Source organism: Oncorhynchus nerka, linkage group LG10 (genome assembly GCF_034236695.1).
Source record: "Oncorhynchus nerka isolate Pitt River linkage group LG10, Oner_Uvic_2.0, whole genome shotgun sequence".
In the NCBI taxonomy this organism is placed as follows: domain Eukaryota; kingdom Metazoa; phylum Chordata; class Actinopteri; order Salmoniformes; family Salmonidae; genus Oncorhynchus; species Oncorhynchus nerka.
In genome coordinates, this window is record NC_088405.1 from 86431329 (window position 1) to 86450869 (window position 19541).

Sequence of the window (19541 nt, forward strand, 5' to 3'; positions counted from 1 at the left end):
CTGGCCTGAGAATTCTCTTTCTCTTTATCAGCCCAGCCTCAAAGGCCTCAGCACTGAGGTGGTCAAACAAAGAGAATTGCCTCAGTGATCCAACTGATCCAATTTCCAGAACCAGCTGGTGGGTCTCACCGACCGCACAGTCATTATTATCACTCTGTGCAGAGAGGTGGGTATGCAGCACACTCCTCGCTGCCATGAGGCATTTCTCAAGGCTATCACAGGCCCAGAGCCAGCATACGTCTGCTTTTAATAAGGCTAAGTGCCTCAGTACTGTCCTCCCAGAGAGGGACGACTCTCTCTCTCTCTCTCCCACACAGCCTGAATTATGATATCAAACCTGACGGGCATAAAACACAGGCCAACTAGATTTCAAGGTGCCCTTGTCCGGTGTGACAACTTGCCCTTTTAGGCTCACTGTATGGGAAGCTGTGCCAATGGACTGGTCATGCTAAAAGTGTGAGAGGATTGCCATAGTCTCAGCTGAAACCCTGTTCTCCAGTAACCTCAGGTGTGTGTGTGTGTGTGTGTGTGTGTGTGTGTGTGTGTGTGTGTGTGTGTGTGTGTGTGTGTGTGTGTGTGTGTGAATGCCCAGTGGTTAATTCAAAGTTTAAAATGCGTTTTTGAAGAAAAATCGGATATTCAGCTGAAATGATACAGTCGGCTAAGAGTCAGATGATGAAAGGCTTTAAGTGTAGACCTCCAGAGGATCCCTCATCCCCTGGTCCTGGTGACTGAACCTGGTGTACTGTGTCTGAGGTTAGGATGACCATCCTCTCCCTGGATTTCTCCCCCCTCCACTCTGCCTGTGACCTTGCCAGTCATTAGTATTCTACCCAGAGACTGGAAGCCAGGAGGCACATTACAGCAAATGGACTTTACAGCAGACAACATTTAGACGATTGTGTGTGTGTGCGTGTCAGACAGAGGACAATGAAGGTGGGAGAGAATTTCCAGATAGATGTATACACAAGATTAGATTGGTAGTATATTAGATTAGCAGTAGATTAGATCAAATTAGGTTAGTAGTAAACTATATTAGTAATATATTAGATTAGTAGTAGATCAGAAGTAGATTAGTTTAGACGTGGTAGATTAGAGTAGATTAGTAGTAGATTAGACTAGATGTAGATTAGTAGTAGAGTAGATTAGTAGTAGATTAGATTAGTAGAAGATTAGTAGTAGAGAAGATTAGTAGTATATTAGATTCGTAGAAGATTAATAGTAGATTAGATTATCTAAAGAAACATGATATCAAGAAAATGTAGTCCATTTCAGAACAGAATAGCATACTCGGACTTGTCCTTACAGTATGTTAGGCCCTGATCTGCCATTTGGCTGTGGGCTACACTAGTTCATTTAGCAGACAAGATTTGGTTAGATATCCATGGCATTATTTGATATTATTTTATAATATGAAGAGTACAATTGAACATAGCTGAATAAAATAAAAAGGATATTTTCTCCAAACTATTTGAGGGAGTGCGCACATACGGCTATTCTGTGTTGAACATTTAACAAAGAAACAGGTACTCCTATGTGCTGATTTAGAGTTGTTTATGTAACTTTAGTTGTGATACAAATGTTGGGCTATTTGTTTCGATTTTTAATACAGTCTAAGGCTGCATGATGCGACTTATGATGATTTGAAAAAAGTTGCATGAAAGGCATGAGCTCTGCTTTGGTTTTTTGCGCAGGCTGCACACACTTCATCAGTCTCTCATTCACAATTTGACAAGCAACTTGATAATGCCTCGAATTTCCCAGCTTTCCCTTTGTGTGGCCATAATGCCCCCTAAAACGGCCAGTGGCCGTTGTGCCCTTGGGCTGAATATAATAATTATAATTTCCTTCTCCCGGCTGCGTGCCGAAGAACCTCTCACTCACATGGCTTTCCGTCACGTGATCAGGTTTTTCTCACAGGCTACAAGTGAAGACAGCCACTTCGGGGACGCAACTGCAAGCGTTTGTATCTAATTACGAGACGCATATGGAAGATATTGGAAGAACTGTCCACATTTACTTTTCATCAGCCAACAATATGAGTAGGCCTAACGAACAGCAAAAGCACTAGCCTATGTTAATCTATCCCCCATAGTCTAAAAGTTAACTAATTTTCCAAACATGGTCTGGGATAGTTGTGGGATGTGATAGATTTAAGGGTAACAGCGGTAATAGGGTACAACAGCGGTAATAGGGTACAACAGCGGTACAACAGCGGTAATAGGGTACAACAGCGGTAATAGGGTACAACAGCGGTAATAGGGTACAGCAGCGGTAATAGGGTACAGCAGCGGTAATAGGGTACAACAGCGGTAATAGGGTACAACAGCGGTAATAGGGTACAACAGCGGTAATAGGGTACAGCAGCGGTAATAGGGTACAACAGCGGTAATAGGGTACAACAGCGGTAATAGGGTACAGCAGCAGTAATAGGGTACAACAGCGGTAACAGCGGTAATAGGATACAACAGCGGTAATAGGGTACAGCAGCGGTAATAGGGTACAACAGCGGTAATAGGGTACAGCAGCGGTAATAGGGTACAGCAGCGGTAATAGGGTACAACAGCGGTAACAGCGGTAATAGGGTACAACAGCGGTAATAGGGTACAGCAGCGGTAATAGGGTACAACAGCGGTAATAGGGTACAACAGCGGTACAACAGCGGTAATAGGGTACAACAGCGGTAATAGGGTACAACAGCGGTAATAGGGTACAGCAGCGGTAATAGGGTACAGCAGCGGTAATAGGGTACAACAGCGGTAATAGGGTACAACAGCGGTAATAGGGTACAACAGCGGTAATAGGGTACAGCAGCGGTAATAGGGTACAACAGCGGTAATAGGGTACAACAGCGGTAATAGGGTACAGCAGCAGTAATAGGGTACAACAGCGGTAACAGCGGTAATAGGATACAACAGCGGTAATAGGGTACAGCAGCGGTAATAGGGTACAACAGCGGTAATAGGGTACAGCAGCGGTAATAGGGTACAGCAGCGGTAATAGGGTACAACAGCGGTAACAGCGGTAATAGGGTACAACAGCGGTAATAGGGTACAGCAGCGGTAATAGGGTACAACAGCGGTAATAGGGTACAGCAGCGGTAATAGGGTACAACAGCGGTAATAGGGTACAACAGCGGTAATAGGGTACAGCAGCGGTAATAGGGTACAACAGCGGTAATAGGGTACAACAGCGGTAATAGGGTACAGCAGCGGTAATAGGGTACAGCAGCGGTAATAGGGTACAACAGCGGTAATAGGGTACAACAGCGGTAATAGGGTACAGCAGCGGTAATAGGGTACAGCAGCGGTAATAGGTACAGCAGCGGTAATAGGGTACAACAGCGGTAATAGGGTACAACAGGGTACAACAGCGGTAATAGGGTACAGCAGCGGTAATAGGGTACAACAGCGGTAATAGGGTACAGCAGCGGTAATAGGGTACAACAGCGGTAATAGGGTACAACAGCGGTAATAGGGTACAACAGCGGTAATAGGTACAACAGCGGTAATAGGGTACAACAGCGGTAATAGGGTACAACAGCGGTAATAGGGTACAGCAGCGGTAATAGGGTACAACAGCGGTAACAGCGGTAATAGGGTACAACAGCGGTAATAGGGTACAGCAGCGGTAATAGGGTACAACAGCGGTAATAGGGTACAGCAGCGGTAATAGGGTACAGCAGCGGTAATAGGGTACAACAGCGGTAATAGGGTACAGCAGCGGTAATAGGGTACAACAGCGGTAATAGGGTACAGCAGCGGTAATAGGGTACAACAGCGGTAATAGGGTACAACAGCGGTAATAGGGTACAACAGCGGTAATAGGGTACAACAGCGGTAATAGGGTACAACAGCGGTAATAGGGTACAACAGCGGTAATAGGGTACAGCAGCGGTAATAGGGTACAACAGCGGTAACAGCGGTAATAGGGTACAACAGCGGTAATAGGGTACAGCAGCGGTAATAGGGTACAACAGCGGTAATAGGGTACAGCAGCGGTAATAGGGTACAGCAGCGGTAATAGGGTACAACAGCGGTAATAGGGTACAACAGCGGTAATAGGGTACAACAGCGGTAATAGGGTACAGCAGCGGTAATAGGGTACAACAGCGGTAACAGCGGTAATAGGGTACAGCAGCAGTAATAGGGTACAACTGGAGTGCAACCCTACTGTATATGGTCCATCCAGAACATCTAGAACAGGTGCTTGAGGAAGGCCTGCAGCACCATCAAGGAGCTCCCACACCACAGCCACAAGCGTCTCACTCCCTTACCGTCGGGCAGACGGTATCGGAGCACGAGGTCTGATGCCAACAGACTCAGAGACCATTTCTATCTACAAGCCATCAGACTGCTGAACACTTGAACTGGACTGAACACATGCTGTGATTCTCTGCACCTTATCACACATGCACTCACTCAGATGCGCACACACAACTGCTGCAACCAGACTAATTATGATAGCTAAATACTGCACAATTGAAACACTGGTTTCAGATGGACTACATATCATTGAAAATGAGACCCTGGTTTCAACAGGCTCCGCTGATTAAATAAATGTTCAATTGGAGTAAATATTGGAGCATACATTGTACTTCCAGGATACTTATGCTAAAATATGTATTATACTCCACTGAGCCACTTACTTTATATTCATATTCTTATCTTGAATTATTTCTTATTGTTGTTGCATTGTTGAGCAGGAACCTGCAAGTAAGTATTTCATTGGACGATGTATACTATGTGCATCCTTCCCGTACATACGTCTAATAAAATAGAAGCTCGATACTTGAAACTTATATATTCTCCAGGCATCAACCTCTCCTTTCCTAAAAGCAGAAACTCCAGCATGGGGAATTCCATGTGAGTCAGGTTCATACTTCACTCAGAATTTGACAGAAAGGTTGAAATGGTGATCCTCCGAGCCAAACATGAAAGGAGCCATAAAGTAAACACCTTCTACATTTCACCCTGTCAGCCTGACCAGCCCCCTCACACCCACCCCCGTCCCTCCAAACCAGCCAGCCCCCTCACACCCACCCCCGTCCCTCCAAACCAGCCAGCCCCCTCACACCCACCCCCGTCCCTCCAAACCAGCCAGCCCCCTCACACCCACCCCCGTCCCTCCAAACCAGCCAGCCCCCTCACACCCACCCCCCGTCCCTCCAAACCAGCCAGCCCCCTCACACCCACCCCGTCCCTCCAAACCAGCCAGCCCCCTCACACCCACCCCGTCCCTCCAAACCAGCCAGCCCCCTCACACCCACCCCTGTCCCTCCAAACCAGCCAGCCCTCCCACCCCCATCCCTCCAAACCAGCCAGCCTGACCAGCCCCCCACCCCCACAAACCAGCCAGCCCCCCACCCTCCAAACCAGCCAGCCTGACCAGCCCCCCATCCCCACCCCCATCCCTCCAAACCAGCCAGCCCCCCACCCCCACAAACCAGCCAGCCCCCATCCCTCCAAACTAGCCAGCCCCCATCCCCATCCCTCCAAACCAGCCAGCCCGACCAGCCCCCCATCCCCACTCCCACCCCTCCAAACCAGCCAGCGTGACCAGGCAGAACCACAGACCTTTTATTTGACTCCCCCTCACCCAGGGGTTTAAAGAACCAGGGGGGGGGGGGGCTGACTGGCCAGGAATGATTCACCTGTCACTTCACTAACAAGAAGACGTATTAGTAGGGTAACTCATACAGGTTAGGGCAGCTGATAAAGGGCAAGTCACCAACACAGTCAACAGAGCCTAAGGAGACGATACAGGTGGTCATAGGGCTAGACATTGAATTATCCAAAGATACAGTATTACCAGATGACTTTGTTAAAGGGACATTTCTAAAATGTTCTACTTCCTAGTGCTGGAGATGTTAAATATGAAGTTGAACATTTTGGACATTTCCCTTTAAGCCCTCTCAGACAGAGAAGAGAGGAGTTGTAATTCAAGTATTTGTAAAAAACAACAATACATTTCAAAACAACACCTAAAACATATTTCAGGTACATTTTAGCTGACAATAAAACATATTTTGATACATTGATTTTTTTTTTTACTTCAATGTGTTCATTTGTATTGAGGATGTTAATAGATCTACAGTGCCTTGCAAAAGTATTCATCTCCCTTGGCGTTTTTCCTATTTTGTTGCATTACAACCTGTAATATAAATTGATCTTATTTGGATTGCATGTGATGGACATACACAAAGTAGTCCAAATTGATGAAGTGAAATTAAAAATAACTTGTTTAAAAATTGTTTTGTTTTTTTAAATGGAAAAGTGGTGTGTCCATATGTATTCAACCCCTTCGCTACGAAGCCCCTAAATAAGATCTTTTGCAACCAATTACCCCCAGAAGTCACATAATTAGTTAAATAAAGTCCATATATGTGCAATCTAAGTGTCACATGATCTCAGTATTTTTATACACCTGTTCTGAAAAGCTCCAGAGCCAGCAATACCACTAAGCAAGGGGCACCACCAAGCAAGCAGCACCACGAAGAACAAGGAGCTCTCCAAACAGGTCAGAGACAAAGTCGTGGAGAAGTACAGATCAGAGTTGGGTTATAAAAAAAATCCTAAACTTTGAACATCCACAGAGCACCATTATGTCCATTATTTAAAAAATGGAAAGAATATGGGACCACAACAAACCTGCTAAAAGAGGGCCGCCCACCAAAACTCACGGACCAGGCAAGGAGGGCATTAATCAGAGAGGCAACAGAGAGACCAAAGATAACCCTGAAGGACCTGCAATGCTCCACAGCGGAGATTGGAGTATTTGTCCATAGGACCACTTTAAGCTGTACACTCCACAAAGCTGGGCTTTACAGAAGAGTGGCCAGAAAAAAAGCCATTGCTTAAAGAAACAAATAAGCAAAAATGTTTGGTGTTCGCCAAAAGGCATGTGGGAGACTCCCCAAACATATAGAAGAAGGTACTCTGGCCAGATGAGACTAAAATTGAGCTTTTTGGCCATCAAGTTAAATACTATGTCTGGCGTAAACCCAACACCTCTCATCACCCCAAGAACACCATCCCCACCGTAAAACATGGTGGTGGCAGCATCATGCTGTGGGGATGTTTTTTTTAATTGTCAGGGACTGGGAAACGGGTCATAATTGAAAGAGTCATGGATGGCGCTAAATATAGGGAAATTCTTGAGGAAAACCTGTTTCAGTCTTCCAGAGATTTGAGACTGGGACAAAGGTTTACTTTCCAGCAGGACATTGACCCTAAGCACACTGCTAAAGCAACACTCGAGTGATTTAAGGGGAAACATTTAAATGTCTTGGAATGGCCTAGTCAAAGCCCAGACCTCAATCCAATTGAGAATATTTAAAGATTGCTGTACACCAGCGGAACCCATCCAACTTGAAATAGCTGGAGCAGTTTTGCCTTGAATAATGGGCAAAAATCAGAGCTTATAGAGACATACCCCAAGAGACTTGCAGCTGTAATTACTGCAAAAGGTGGCTCTACAAAGTATTGACTTTAGGGGGGATGAATAGTTATGCAGGCTCAAGTTTTTTTGTTTGTTTCAGAATAAAAAATATTTTGCATCCTCAAAGTGGTATGCATGTTTTGTAAATCTAATGATACAAACCCCCAGAAAATCCATTTTAATTCCAGGTTGTAAGGCAACAAAATAGGAAAAACGCTAAGGGGGATGAATACTTTCGCAAGCTACTGTATATATTATAGTCCTCTATGGAACCCACAACAACGGAAAACGTGACTGCAGACCAGAAGTTCTATTTAATAGATAGTGTTGTGTTTTTATATTTATTTTTATTTCTATTCGTTTTTAGATTTGTATTTGAAATTCAGTTTAGTTTCAGATCGTTTTCAGACCAGTTTTTCTAGATTACATTTAGTTTAAGTCGTATAAAAATATTTCTATTTGTTTTTTTGATTATTTGGTTTGGTTTGTTTTTTTGGCATGTAACTTCTTGAGACTGGGGGGCAGTAATACATAAGGTGATGGGTCAGGTCAGGTCATAGGTTAGATAGACATTCTAGCCAATGAACGGGCAGATACGCTTATGAACAACAGGCGTTGTTCAAAGTTGCCAGAACGCCACGTGTGCCTACTTGTCTCAGTACATTCGTAACAGCCTAAACATTACAAAACTTCAATTCAATAAAATAAGCCTCACATAGCAAATTATCAATTGCATTCTATATTGGCCAAATGCGATACTCTCTCAACGACCTCCATTAAAAAAATGCACATTTACCCACCAGCTTCAGTAGCTTGAAAACCCCACAAAAGCTTGAAAACTCCCATTAGATTTTTGCATAATTCATGTTGTTTTTTAAAATGTAATTTAATTTTGGAGTCAAAGATAATAGCTTTAGCATAGTTTTAATTTTTCAAACGGGTTTGTTAATTATTTTATTTTCATTACCTAAATAGTTTTTCATGATTAGCTTTCATTTTAGTTTCAGATTTAGTTTACTATAATAACCTTGCATAGAAGTCTGAAACTATTCATATTGTTACACCCTGATCGGCTTCACCTGTCCTTGTGCTTGTCTCCACCCCCCTCCAGGTGTCGCCCATCTTCCCCATTATCCCCTGTGTATTTATACCTGTGTTCTCTGTCTGTGCCAGTTTGTCTTGTTTGTCAAATCAACCAGCGTTTTTGTCTCAGCTCCTGCTTTTCCCCAGTCTCTCTTTTCTTGCCCTCCTGGTTTTGACCATTGCCTGTCCTGACTCTGAGCCTGCTGTCCTGTACCTTTGCACCACCTCTGGATTATTGACCTCTGCCTACCCCGACCCTGAGCCTGCCTGCTGTCCTGTCCATTCCAATACGACCCACTGAGGTATCCTGACCCCTAGGCCTCCCCCTCCCAAGACATGTGTACTAGAGGGGCGGCAGGGTAGCCTAGTGGTTAGAGAGTTGGACTAGTAACCACTAGTAGTTGCAAGTTCAAACCCCCGAGCTGACAAGGTACAAATCTGTCGTTCTGCCCCTGAACAGGCAGCTAACCCACTAGGCTGTCATTCAAAATAAGAAGTTGTTCTTAACTGACTTGCCTAGTTAAATAAAGGTTAAAAATGAGGTTGACCGATTAATCGGAATGGCCAATTAATTAGGGCCGATTTCAAGTTTTCATAACAATCGGAAATCGGTATTTTTGGGCGCCAATTTGCCGATTAAAAATATATATTTTTTATACCTTTATTTAACTAGGCAAGTCAGTTAAGAACACATTCTTATTTTCAATGACGGCCTAGGAACGGTGGGTTAACTGCCTTGTTCAGGGGCAGAACGACAGATTTTCACATTGTCAGCTCGGAGGATCCAATCTTGCAACCTTACAGTTAACTAGTCCAACGCAATAACGACCTGCCTCTCTCTCGTTGCACTCCACAAGGAGACTGCCTGTTACACGAATGCAGTAAGCCAAGGTAAGTTGCTAGCTAGCATTATACTTATCTTATAAAAAACAATCAATCATAATCACTAGTTAACGACACATGGTTGATATTACTAGATATTATCTAGAGTGTCCTGCGTTGCATATAATCTGACTGAGCATACAAGCATCTAAGTATCTGACTGAGCGGTGGTAGGCAGAAGCAGGCACGTAAACATTCATTCAAACAGCACTTTCGTGCATTTTGCCAGCAGCTCTTCGTTGTGCGTCAAGCATTGCGCTGTTTATGACTTCAAGCCTACCAACTCCCGAGATGAGGCTGGTGTAATCGAAGTGAAATGGCTAGCTAGTTAGCGCGCGCTAATAGCATTTCAAACGTCACTCGCTCTGAGCCTTCTAGTAGTTGTTCCCCTTGCTCTGCATGGGTAACGCTGCTTCGATGGTGGCTGTTGTCATTGTGTTGCTGGTTCGAGCCCAGGGAGGAGAGGGGCGGAAGCTATACTGTTACACTGTCAATACTAAAGTGCCCATAAGAACATCCAATAGTCAAAGGTTAATTAAATACAAATGGTATAGAGGGAAATAGTCCTATAATTCCTATAAAAACTACAACCTAAAACTTCTTACCTGGGAATATTGAAGACTCATGTTAAAAAGAACCACCAGCTTTCATATGTTCTCATGTTCTGAGCAAGGAACTCAAACGTTAGCTTTCTTACATAGCACATATTGCACTTTTACTTTCTTCTCCAACACTTTATTTTTGCATTATTTAAACCAAATTGAACATGTTTCATTATTTACTTGAGGCTAAATTGATTTTACTGATGTATTATATTAAGTTAAAATAAGTGTTCATTCAGTATTGTTGTAATTGTCATTATTACAAATAAATCATTTTTTAATTGTATATATATATATATTTTTATATATATATTTTTTTAATCTGCAGATTAATCGGTATCGGCATTTTTGGTCCTCCAATAAGGGGTATCGGTATCGGCGTTGAAAAATCATAATTGGTCGACCTCTAATGTGTACCCCATCTCTCTCAACAGTGACCTGGCTTCATAAACAAAGGCACTCTTGCAACATGCCAGGGAATATGTTGTTTTTAAGAGCATGACTGAGCATGACCACCTTGCAAAACAGTTACCAGGCAAAAAAGGCAGTTTATAGGGCAGCCCTTTAAAATGAAACACAAGGCCTGGTGATGTTGCTGACTGGGGCTAGCTCAGCACTGCTCATAACCTCTGCACTGCATAGTGGACAGATAGCTTCCCACAGAGATTCCACAGCACCACTATTGCCCGCCACAGAGGTGGATTCTTCTTTCCCTTCCCACAAAGAGCAAAACACATTCTCTGCTTTGTTTTTTCTCAGTCAGCCATGTTCCAGACTGCCTTCAGTTTCCTCAATGTCTAATTCCTGAAGAAAATATATTTGAGGATGACTGATTTTGTTATCTTATATTTCCCATTGGGCAATGATAAACATAGAGAATTAGGCATGTTTCCAACATTCCAGCAGCATACCACCCTGCATACCACTGCTGGCTTCCTTCTGAAGCTAAGCAGGGTTGGTCCTGGTCAGTTCCTGGATGGGATGCTGCTGGAAGTGGTGTTGGAGGGCCAGTAGGAGGCACTCTTTCCTCTGGTCTAAAAAAATATCCCAATACCCCAGGGCAGTGATTGGGGACACTGCCCTGTGTAGGGTGCAGTCTTTCAGATGGGACGTTAAACGGGTGTCCTGACTCTCTGAGGTCATTAAATATCCCATGGCACTTATCGTAAGAGTAGGGGTTTTAATTCATCCCCCTCCTCTCCCCTGTAACTATTCCCCAAGTTTTTGCTGCAAATGAGAATGTGTTCTCAGTCAACATACCTGGTAAAATAATGGATAAATACATTTAAAAAATCCAAGTGTATTGGGTCTTTGTATAGAGAAACACATCAACTAAAGCAAAGCAGAGAATGGATATGACAGGTCAGTGGAACTTGATGTGACTCTGGCCTCTGGGAATCATAGCTGGTGGGTGCATGGAATTCAAAACAGTCTCACTCTGACAGCCATGCTATCTGAAAGCCCTGACTGCTGTGCCTATCACAGAGCACATGCTTGGATTTCTAAACAACAGGAGTCCTTGTTCAATTGTTTTGGGTGGCAGAAAGGCAGTCTATTGGTTAGAGTTTTGCTGGTTCAAATCCCTGAGCCGACAAGGTGAAAAATATGTCGATGTGCCCTTGAGCAAGGCACTTAACCCTAATTGCTGCTGTAAGTCGCTCTGGATACGCTAAATGACTAAAATGTTCAAATTTGATCTGTGAAGTGAACCACGTGAGGGAAGGCTATGGGAAGCAGGCTCAAGGATGCATTCCTAGCTCTAATCTGGACCTCTATCTACCACAGAGATATGGTCCTAACACTCAAGGATTTGGTTCCCCTCCAGGTTTCTTTCTGGGCCCTATTGTTGTTTCTTCCATGATGGGTGACGAGTGTGAAAGGTTTAATACCCCTGAATTTCCCCACCAGCTGAGTCAGTACTCACCCTGCAGTACTCGTTGATAGGCCTCAGGCGCTTCATGGCCACATCCCTGATATGGCTTCTCCTGAACAGGATCTTCCCTGGAAGGAAGAAGAAAACCAGTCTTTAGAATCTACAGTTTATGTCTTCCAAGGATAAAGGCTCAAACTGTATGAGTATTCATGACTTGTTTTCCTTTTCAATGGTGTCGATTCACAGTAGTTGTGGCAATTATACAAGCAGGTATACAACGTGATAAATACTCCATACCTGCACTACTCGGTTTTTCCTGAAAATACTGTACTGACTTTTTCTAAAAAGCCTACACTGGATACCTTCCCATGCAGTATAACATGTAGGCTACATGAACATTTAACCATTCAGGGATGTTATTAAAACCTTTCAAGGTCCAACTCATACTGTGCTCCTAAAGAAACACACTAATCTAGACTAAAGACTGATTCACTTTACTCCCAACAAATGATCTCATGGTACATTTGGAATGGCAACAGTAGGCTTACATACAGTATGTATGTTACAGTTGTGAAGGACAATGACTTGTCTTCATAGAGTGGGCTTGTGTAAAGACTGCAGTCCAGTCCATTATATTGCACAGCTACTATCTTAGGCCAATACAGTGGCCTCATCAATAACCCAACTCTGACAGCACAATGAAAGTCATTAAGTGCACTGTGAATTGTTGGCCTTCTTTATCATATAGTGGATGGCATCTATATTCCGTTCTTATCGCACAGCCACAAAAATGGCCACCGCCGGGAGTCTGGATTTGGGTCACTGGAACAATAACAAGAAATGGATACAAATAGGTCTCAGAAAACCTATTAAGTTTTCTGGTATGCAGGAAGTTGGGAGCAGACTGGTACCTCTCTCTCCTTTTAACCATGGAGGACCCATTTGTAAATTTACATTACAGAGGTATTAAGTCAGGCCAGTAAAATATCAGGTCAAAAAGAGAGATCTTAGAAGTGACCATCTCTCCTCATCAAGGGGCTTATGATATTTGTTAAGACTGCTAACACGGGCACATCTAAGACGTACAAAGTGATATATAAGTATTACACAGGGGACCCATTTCCAAGCTCTCTGGGTCAAGGGAAAAGTGCTGACTCAACACTTCCCACCCATTTTTGTATGTGCCACATGCTCAGTCGACGGGAAAAATAAAATGTCTGCTGCTGTTACAGTACAGATTCAAACCTGGGCCAGGCAGACTTCATTGCAACTCTGTGGCCAGAGTGGCCAGCTGGGTATCAAACAGCTAAGTATGGAACAGAGAGAGACTAAGTATGGAACAGAGAGAGACTAAGTATGGGACAGAGAGAGACTAAGTATGGAACAGAGAGAGACTAAGTATGGGACAGAGAGAGACTAAGTATGGGACAGAGAGAGACTAAGTATGGAACAGAGAGAGACTACTAGTGTATGGAACAGAGAGAGACTACGTATGGAACAGAGAGAGACTAAGTATGGAACAGAGAGAGACTACTAGTGTATGGAACAGAGAGAGACTACGTATGGAACAGAGAGAGACTACTAGTGTATGGAACAGAGAGAGACTACGTATGGAACAGAGAGAGACTACTAGTGTATGGAACAGAGAGAGACTACGTATGGAACAGAGAGAGACTACTAGTGTATGGAACAGAGAGAGACTACGTATGGAACAGAGAGAGACTAAGTATGGAACAGAGAGAGACTACTAGTGTATGGAACAGAGAGAGACTACTAGTGTATGGAACAGAGAGAGACTAAGTATGGGACAGAGAGAGACTAAGTATGGAACAGAGAGAGACTACTAGTGTATGGAACAGAGAGAGACTACTAGTGTATGGAACAGAGAGAGACTACTAGTGTATGGAACAGAGAGAGACTACTAGTGTATGGAACAGAGAGAGACTAAGTATGGGACAGAGAGAGACTAAGTATGGAACAGAGAGAGACTACTAGTGTATGGAACAGAGAGAGACTACTAGTGTATGGAACAGAGAGAGACTAAGTATGGGACAGAGAGAGACTAAGTATGGAACAGAGAGAGACTACTAGTGTATGGAACAGAGAGAGACTACTAGTGTATGGAACAGAGAGAGACTAAGTATGGGACAGAGAGAGACTAAGTATGGAACAGAGAGAGACTACTAGTGTATGGAACAGAGAGAGACTACTAGTGTATGGAACAGAGAGAGACTAAGTATGGGACAGAGAGAGACTAAGTATGGAACAGAGAGAGACTACTAGTGTATGGAACAGAGAGAGACTACTAGTGTATGGAACAGAGAGAGACTACTAGTGTATGGAACAGAGAGAGACTAAGTATGGGACAGAGAGAGACTAAGTATGGAACAGAGAGAGACTACTAGTGTATGGAACAGAGAGAGACTACGTATGGAACAGAGAGAGACTAAGTATGGAACAGAGAGAGCGGGAACAGTGAGAAGCCTCTTCTCTCAGGCTCTCTACTCAACACAAGACACCCCAGGTCAGGAAAGCCACAGGAAACATTCATGTGAAACAGTAGTGTCCCTATTGAATGGGCAGATGATTATATAAATCGTTTAAAATCTTTATTTAGTTGATGTCTCATTTGTTCTGGATGCAATCATTAAGAGCTGAGATAAAATAAAATAAAAATATATTAAATATTCAACAAATCTGTCCTCTTGGGAGACTAGATCCATCCAATAAGATATTTCCCTAACCAAGTTTGGTTAGTCGTTCAACTTGATCTCACAAACAAGGGAAAAAAATTGAATGTGTTTCTTCTATCATTAAACATCTGCAATCATTCTCCACCACTAATGTTTACAGAGTTGGCTCATGAATTGAGTTTGAGGCAGAGTGCTGGGAAGAGATATTTCCAATGAAAGTCTAGATAGATTGCAGGTGTTTAGTAATTACAGAGGTCCCAGATGGTGACTCTTGAATACAGCCACTTCATACGCTGCTGTAGAAGGCCTAGTATGTTACCGGCACACCGCACTCAAGTACAACAATAGTGGTTGGAGCGTTGGACTAGTAACCAAAAGGATGCAAGATCGAATCCCCAAGGTGACAAGGTAAAAATCTGTTGTTCTGCCCCTGAACATGGCAGTTAACCCACTGTTCCTAGGCTGTCATTGAAAATAAGAATTTGTTCTTAACTGACTTGCCTAGTTAAATAAAGGTAAAAAAAATTAAATCAAATACAATGTTTGTATTTCTCTGTATAATCCTAACGGTTGTACAATATGATATTGCTACACAAGTGGACATAAAAATGGTCTGCTTAAGGACAATAGAAGGATCCAATTTATTTAGTTCCATTGAATTACTCAGTTCCATGGAACCATTTGTGTAGCTGGCATGTTTGAAGTCAAAAGATCAAGTTTGCTCCTGATATGACTAAAGGAAGCTATGTGTGGAGGCTGACATACAGAAGCTCCGGTTGTGAAAGTCACTGAGGTTGTCAGCCAACCAGACAGCATGGATATAAAAACATTCATCATGAAGTCCTCTTGTCAACAGTTGATCAACTGTTTTCCTTCACAAGTCGACTGGCGACTCATATCCAGAATCATAACCACGGTGAGGCAGGAAAACACTGAGCGGACATTTTGCAGATGCAAACAGAACCACTTTGCTGATCCTAAGAGGCCAAAGAAGTGAAAACAAAACGAGAGGCCTTGAAGTACAAACCAAGCCCTGACAGGAAAACCACTTCCGTGTCTTGTTGGTTTGGTCTGAGTCGACCAGATTGGCCCGTTGGTCTGAGACTGCTTGCCCTGACCATGTGGTTGTGAGTGCAGACAGAAATCTGCTGTGCAAATCAGGCCATGCCACAGTTTGTAAAGAGCTGAAGAAGTCAGTCTGTGACTACAAGAAAGCTAACAGAATGTCTTTTTGGTCCTGTTCTGAAAGACGAGGGGGTGGAGGAAGGAGGAGGGGAAGACGTAGGAGTTCAGATGGGAACCACCTGAAAAAATGTTGAGCTGTTCACTTCAATTTCATTTCATTCAAGAAGGGGAGACAAACATAACTTAAAACAGCAGGCCTGGAGGTTGACGTCTACTCTGTGGGAATGGAACTAGTGGGAGTTTAGAATACAGAAAGAACCTAAACGTGGTTCTGAACTTCTACCCCCAATCCATAAGACTGCTAAATAGCTAGTTAAATAGTTAACCCATAGCTTACCGGACTATCTGCATTGACCCTTTTGAAACGTCACATATGCTGCTGTTACCGTTTATTATCTATCCTGTTGACTAGTTATCCCTACCTATATATACACATATCTACCTCAATTACCTCATACCCCTGCACATCGACTTGTTTACGGTACCCTGTGGATAAAGCCAAGCAATTGATGTGTTATTCTTTTTATTTCTGTTTTTCCTTCTCTTTGCTTTGTTGGGAAGGGCCAGTAAGTAAGCATTTCACTGTTAGACTACACCTGTTGTTTATGATGATAAATACAATTTGATTTCATTTTGGATTTGAGTGCTCAGAATTAATATTTTCTCACAGATGTATGAGCAATGAATATACATGTCTAAAGCATTTACAACAATATGAATCAATGGAGGAGAAGAAAAGACTGTGGGAGTAATGTGGTCTAGTCTCCCTGGTTAGTCTCCTCCCCTCATTGCCTCTCTCTCTCTCTCCCCATCTCCCTCTCGGTCTCTCTGAGTTCTACAGTCCTAGACCTCCATGTGAGGCTTCCCCATAAGCCTCACATGGATTACTCTCATGAGACACTAAATGGCCTTGTTTCAAGAGTTGCTAATACGTGTGTCCAGTCTTAATTCAATCTGGGCCCCTCCTGCTTAGTGTGTTCGATGGACAGTATTGGCGGGAGGAACTAAAACTAATAGCAATTTACAAAATTGCCATTCAGTATATAAACGGAAAAACAAAACCGTGCTCTGTAAGGGAAAGAGTGAGCTCATGAGAGGTGTGGATTTCACAGGGTGCAACGTAGCAGCTCTTACTTTCTTCTTCTCTGTTAACTGCTTGGTTGACGGCACCACATGAGCTGGGACTGTCAGTCTGTAGCAGTGTGTTGTTTAAACTTTTCCTGTAGTGAGCTAAATCAGGGTCACAGACTGATTCGTGGTCTTAAACAAAACTACTTAGAAACAAAAGTATACACCTCAGACTCATGGTTATGGGTTAACAAAAAGAAGACACTTGTACCATGTCGGACGTAGAGTTGAAATGTATAGAATGTTGAGTTTGCATCCCAATATTACACTTTATATACATCACAGAATACTGAACTATAACAAAACTGTTTGACATTGAAACACCGGATAATTAAAACATTTTTTTTTCATTAATTATGAAATGATATACATTTTTAAGAACATTCCACCCATGAGGTCAAATGTGGCTCTTTTAAGTCATGGGCTTAAAGGGCTACACTCTTACCTGGTAGAAAAGGGATGATTCTCCGCTTGGGGTCTTTCTGCCCTCCTTCCACAGGGAACTTATCCAGAAGCTCCATCTGAAAGCACAGTGGCAACAACACAGGGAGTTAAACAACACATGCTATCACACAACAACATCACTGCATGGGGCAGGGAGAGGGTTGTACATTTTTACAATTCAGCAATTCCTAAAAGGACTGGTTCTGCCAATGATAAGACATTCACACAACAGATGGTATTTCTTCTTGGTTGAGGTAGCTAGGCTACATATGCTTCGTGGCCTGTTAGCAAAGGCCCACTGACATAGTGAATTTAAAAATATTTATTTTCTCCTTTTAAAGCCCAGTGTGCCACTTTCTCTCTGTCTCCCAGTGATCCCACCACAGTGCTATAGGTTATTTTCCTACACTCTAGCCAATAACCCCCCCCCCCCCTCCCCCAGTTTGAAGGTCTGTGTTTTAAGTTCCAGGCCCCAGCTGTATTCTATTGGCAGCTGGAGGCGAGTGAAAAGACACCTGGGTGTGTCAACCAATGAACTTGAAGCCCTTTCTCCTTCCCTCTCTTTCAGCACAGCAACAACGCACCGAGGAGTGTTCAGTCCAGTCACTCTTGGCCAACCTGCTGACTGAGCCAACCCATCAACTATGCTCTGCACTCTGGTCCACCACAACAGAACCCAGGTGGTTCACGTTTACCTTAAGCGGCAGTTTGCCGTTTTGAGGGGTTCTGCACAATGTTGCTTCAGAAAAATCTTTATTGAACTTCCTGTATGATGACTTCTAATGTCTATAAATTAATAAATAAAAGTAGCTGAAAACTGTTCTACATACCTACTGATATTATTATTTTACTAGGCAAGTCAGTTAAGAACAAATTGTTATTTACAATGACAGCCTACCGGGGAACAGTGGGTTAACTGCCTTGTTCAGGGGCAGAACATATTTTTACCTTGTCAGCTCGGGGATTCCATCCAGCAATCTTTTGGTTACCGGCCCAACGCTCTATCCACTAGGCTACCTGCCGCCACAGTTGCCTATAGCCTAGTACCCAGAACTACAAGTCAAATATCATGGATCATAAAGAGAAAAGGTCTCTAAGGGACACCACTCTTTCTCTGCATACAGACAAATGACAATGAAGAGGTACTGGGAAAGACAGGGTATGATTTTCAAGACAGCCACCCTATAGTGAGACCAGTGACTGAGGTCCTCATTGTAAATAAGAATTTGTTCTTAATTGACTAGCCTGGATAAAAAAACGAAACAAGTACATTAACATCAATCTGATAGAATAATGGCATCTGTCTGCCGTGACTGCTAGGCTGTACTCCAGAACCAGAGTGGGGTCAAAGAGAACAAACGTGCTGCCAGATAGAAGAGGAATGTTCTTAATTTCCTATTATATTAAACTTAGAGTGGAATGTCAGTGTCAGAACCAACTGGGTTTTTATGACAAGAAATAACGGCATACATACTCCATACTATTACTAACTAAACCAAACATATCTGGCCGGGTGGGGGGGAATTATTCACTTTGTGTTGGAGAATAGATTAGAGACAGACCTCACAAATACTAGATTCATGTTTTTGTTTTCCGTCTTCTACAAACAAACAGACTAGAGTTAAAATGATTCAACTAGGTTGATGATGTGGGCAGCAAGCAGGGATCTGATTGGCCAGTAGGGCTGGTGATGTCGAAACAGTCTGTTTAGAGCATCTTGGTTCCTGCACTCGTGGAAAATTACTACTGGCCCATCATATGGAAACACTGGCATATGATGGGCCTGTCTTCTCCATCAGGGCTCCACAGAGCGACCATTTTACTTGCATATTGCTGTGCGACCTGACATTTTTATTTTGGAACACCTAGAAAAATTAAGGATTCTAGCTTTAATATCTCAAATATTTTTCATAGTGCTCCCAAATGTATTTGTGTGCGCCTACATTTTTCAACTTAGGTGTGCGTGCACACATGCTTCTTGTAAAAAAGGGTCAGCGTAGAGCCCTGTCCATACAGAGTCGAGATTGGATAAATAGATGGGTGGATTAGGGCTTGTTTAGACGGGCTTGTATCTGACTTGCACAGAGAAGGAGCATTTCCTCTGATTCTCTAACACGTCTTACTACTGGCCTTACTACCAGTTAAAAGACAGTACACTTAGCTGTAAAGCTTTCTCAGTAACACGTGTCATACCTTGCAACAGAGAGTACT

The 19541-nt window shown here is 43.1% G+C and overlaps 1 protein-coding gene across 1 annotated transcript in view; it reads right to left on the reverse strand.

Annotated features, from left to right (window-relative positions):
* sh3pxd2b (SH3 and PX domains 2B) overlaps positions 1 to 19541 on the reverse strand; it is a 54677-nt gene that overhangs the window by 21740 nt on the left and 13396 nt on the right. The window contains 2 exon segments of the mRNA XM_029671763.2: positions 11932 to 12008; positions 17332 to 17407. Of these exon segments, the coding sequence (XP_029527623.2) occupies positions 11932 to 12008; positions 17332 to 17407 (153 nt within the window).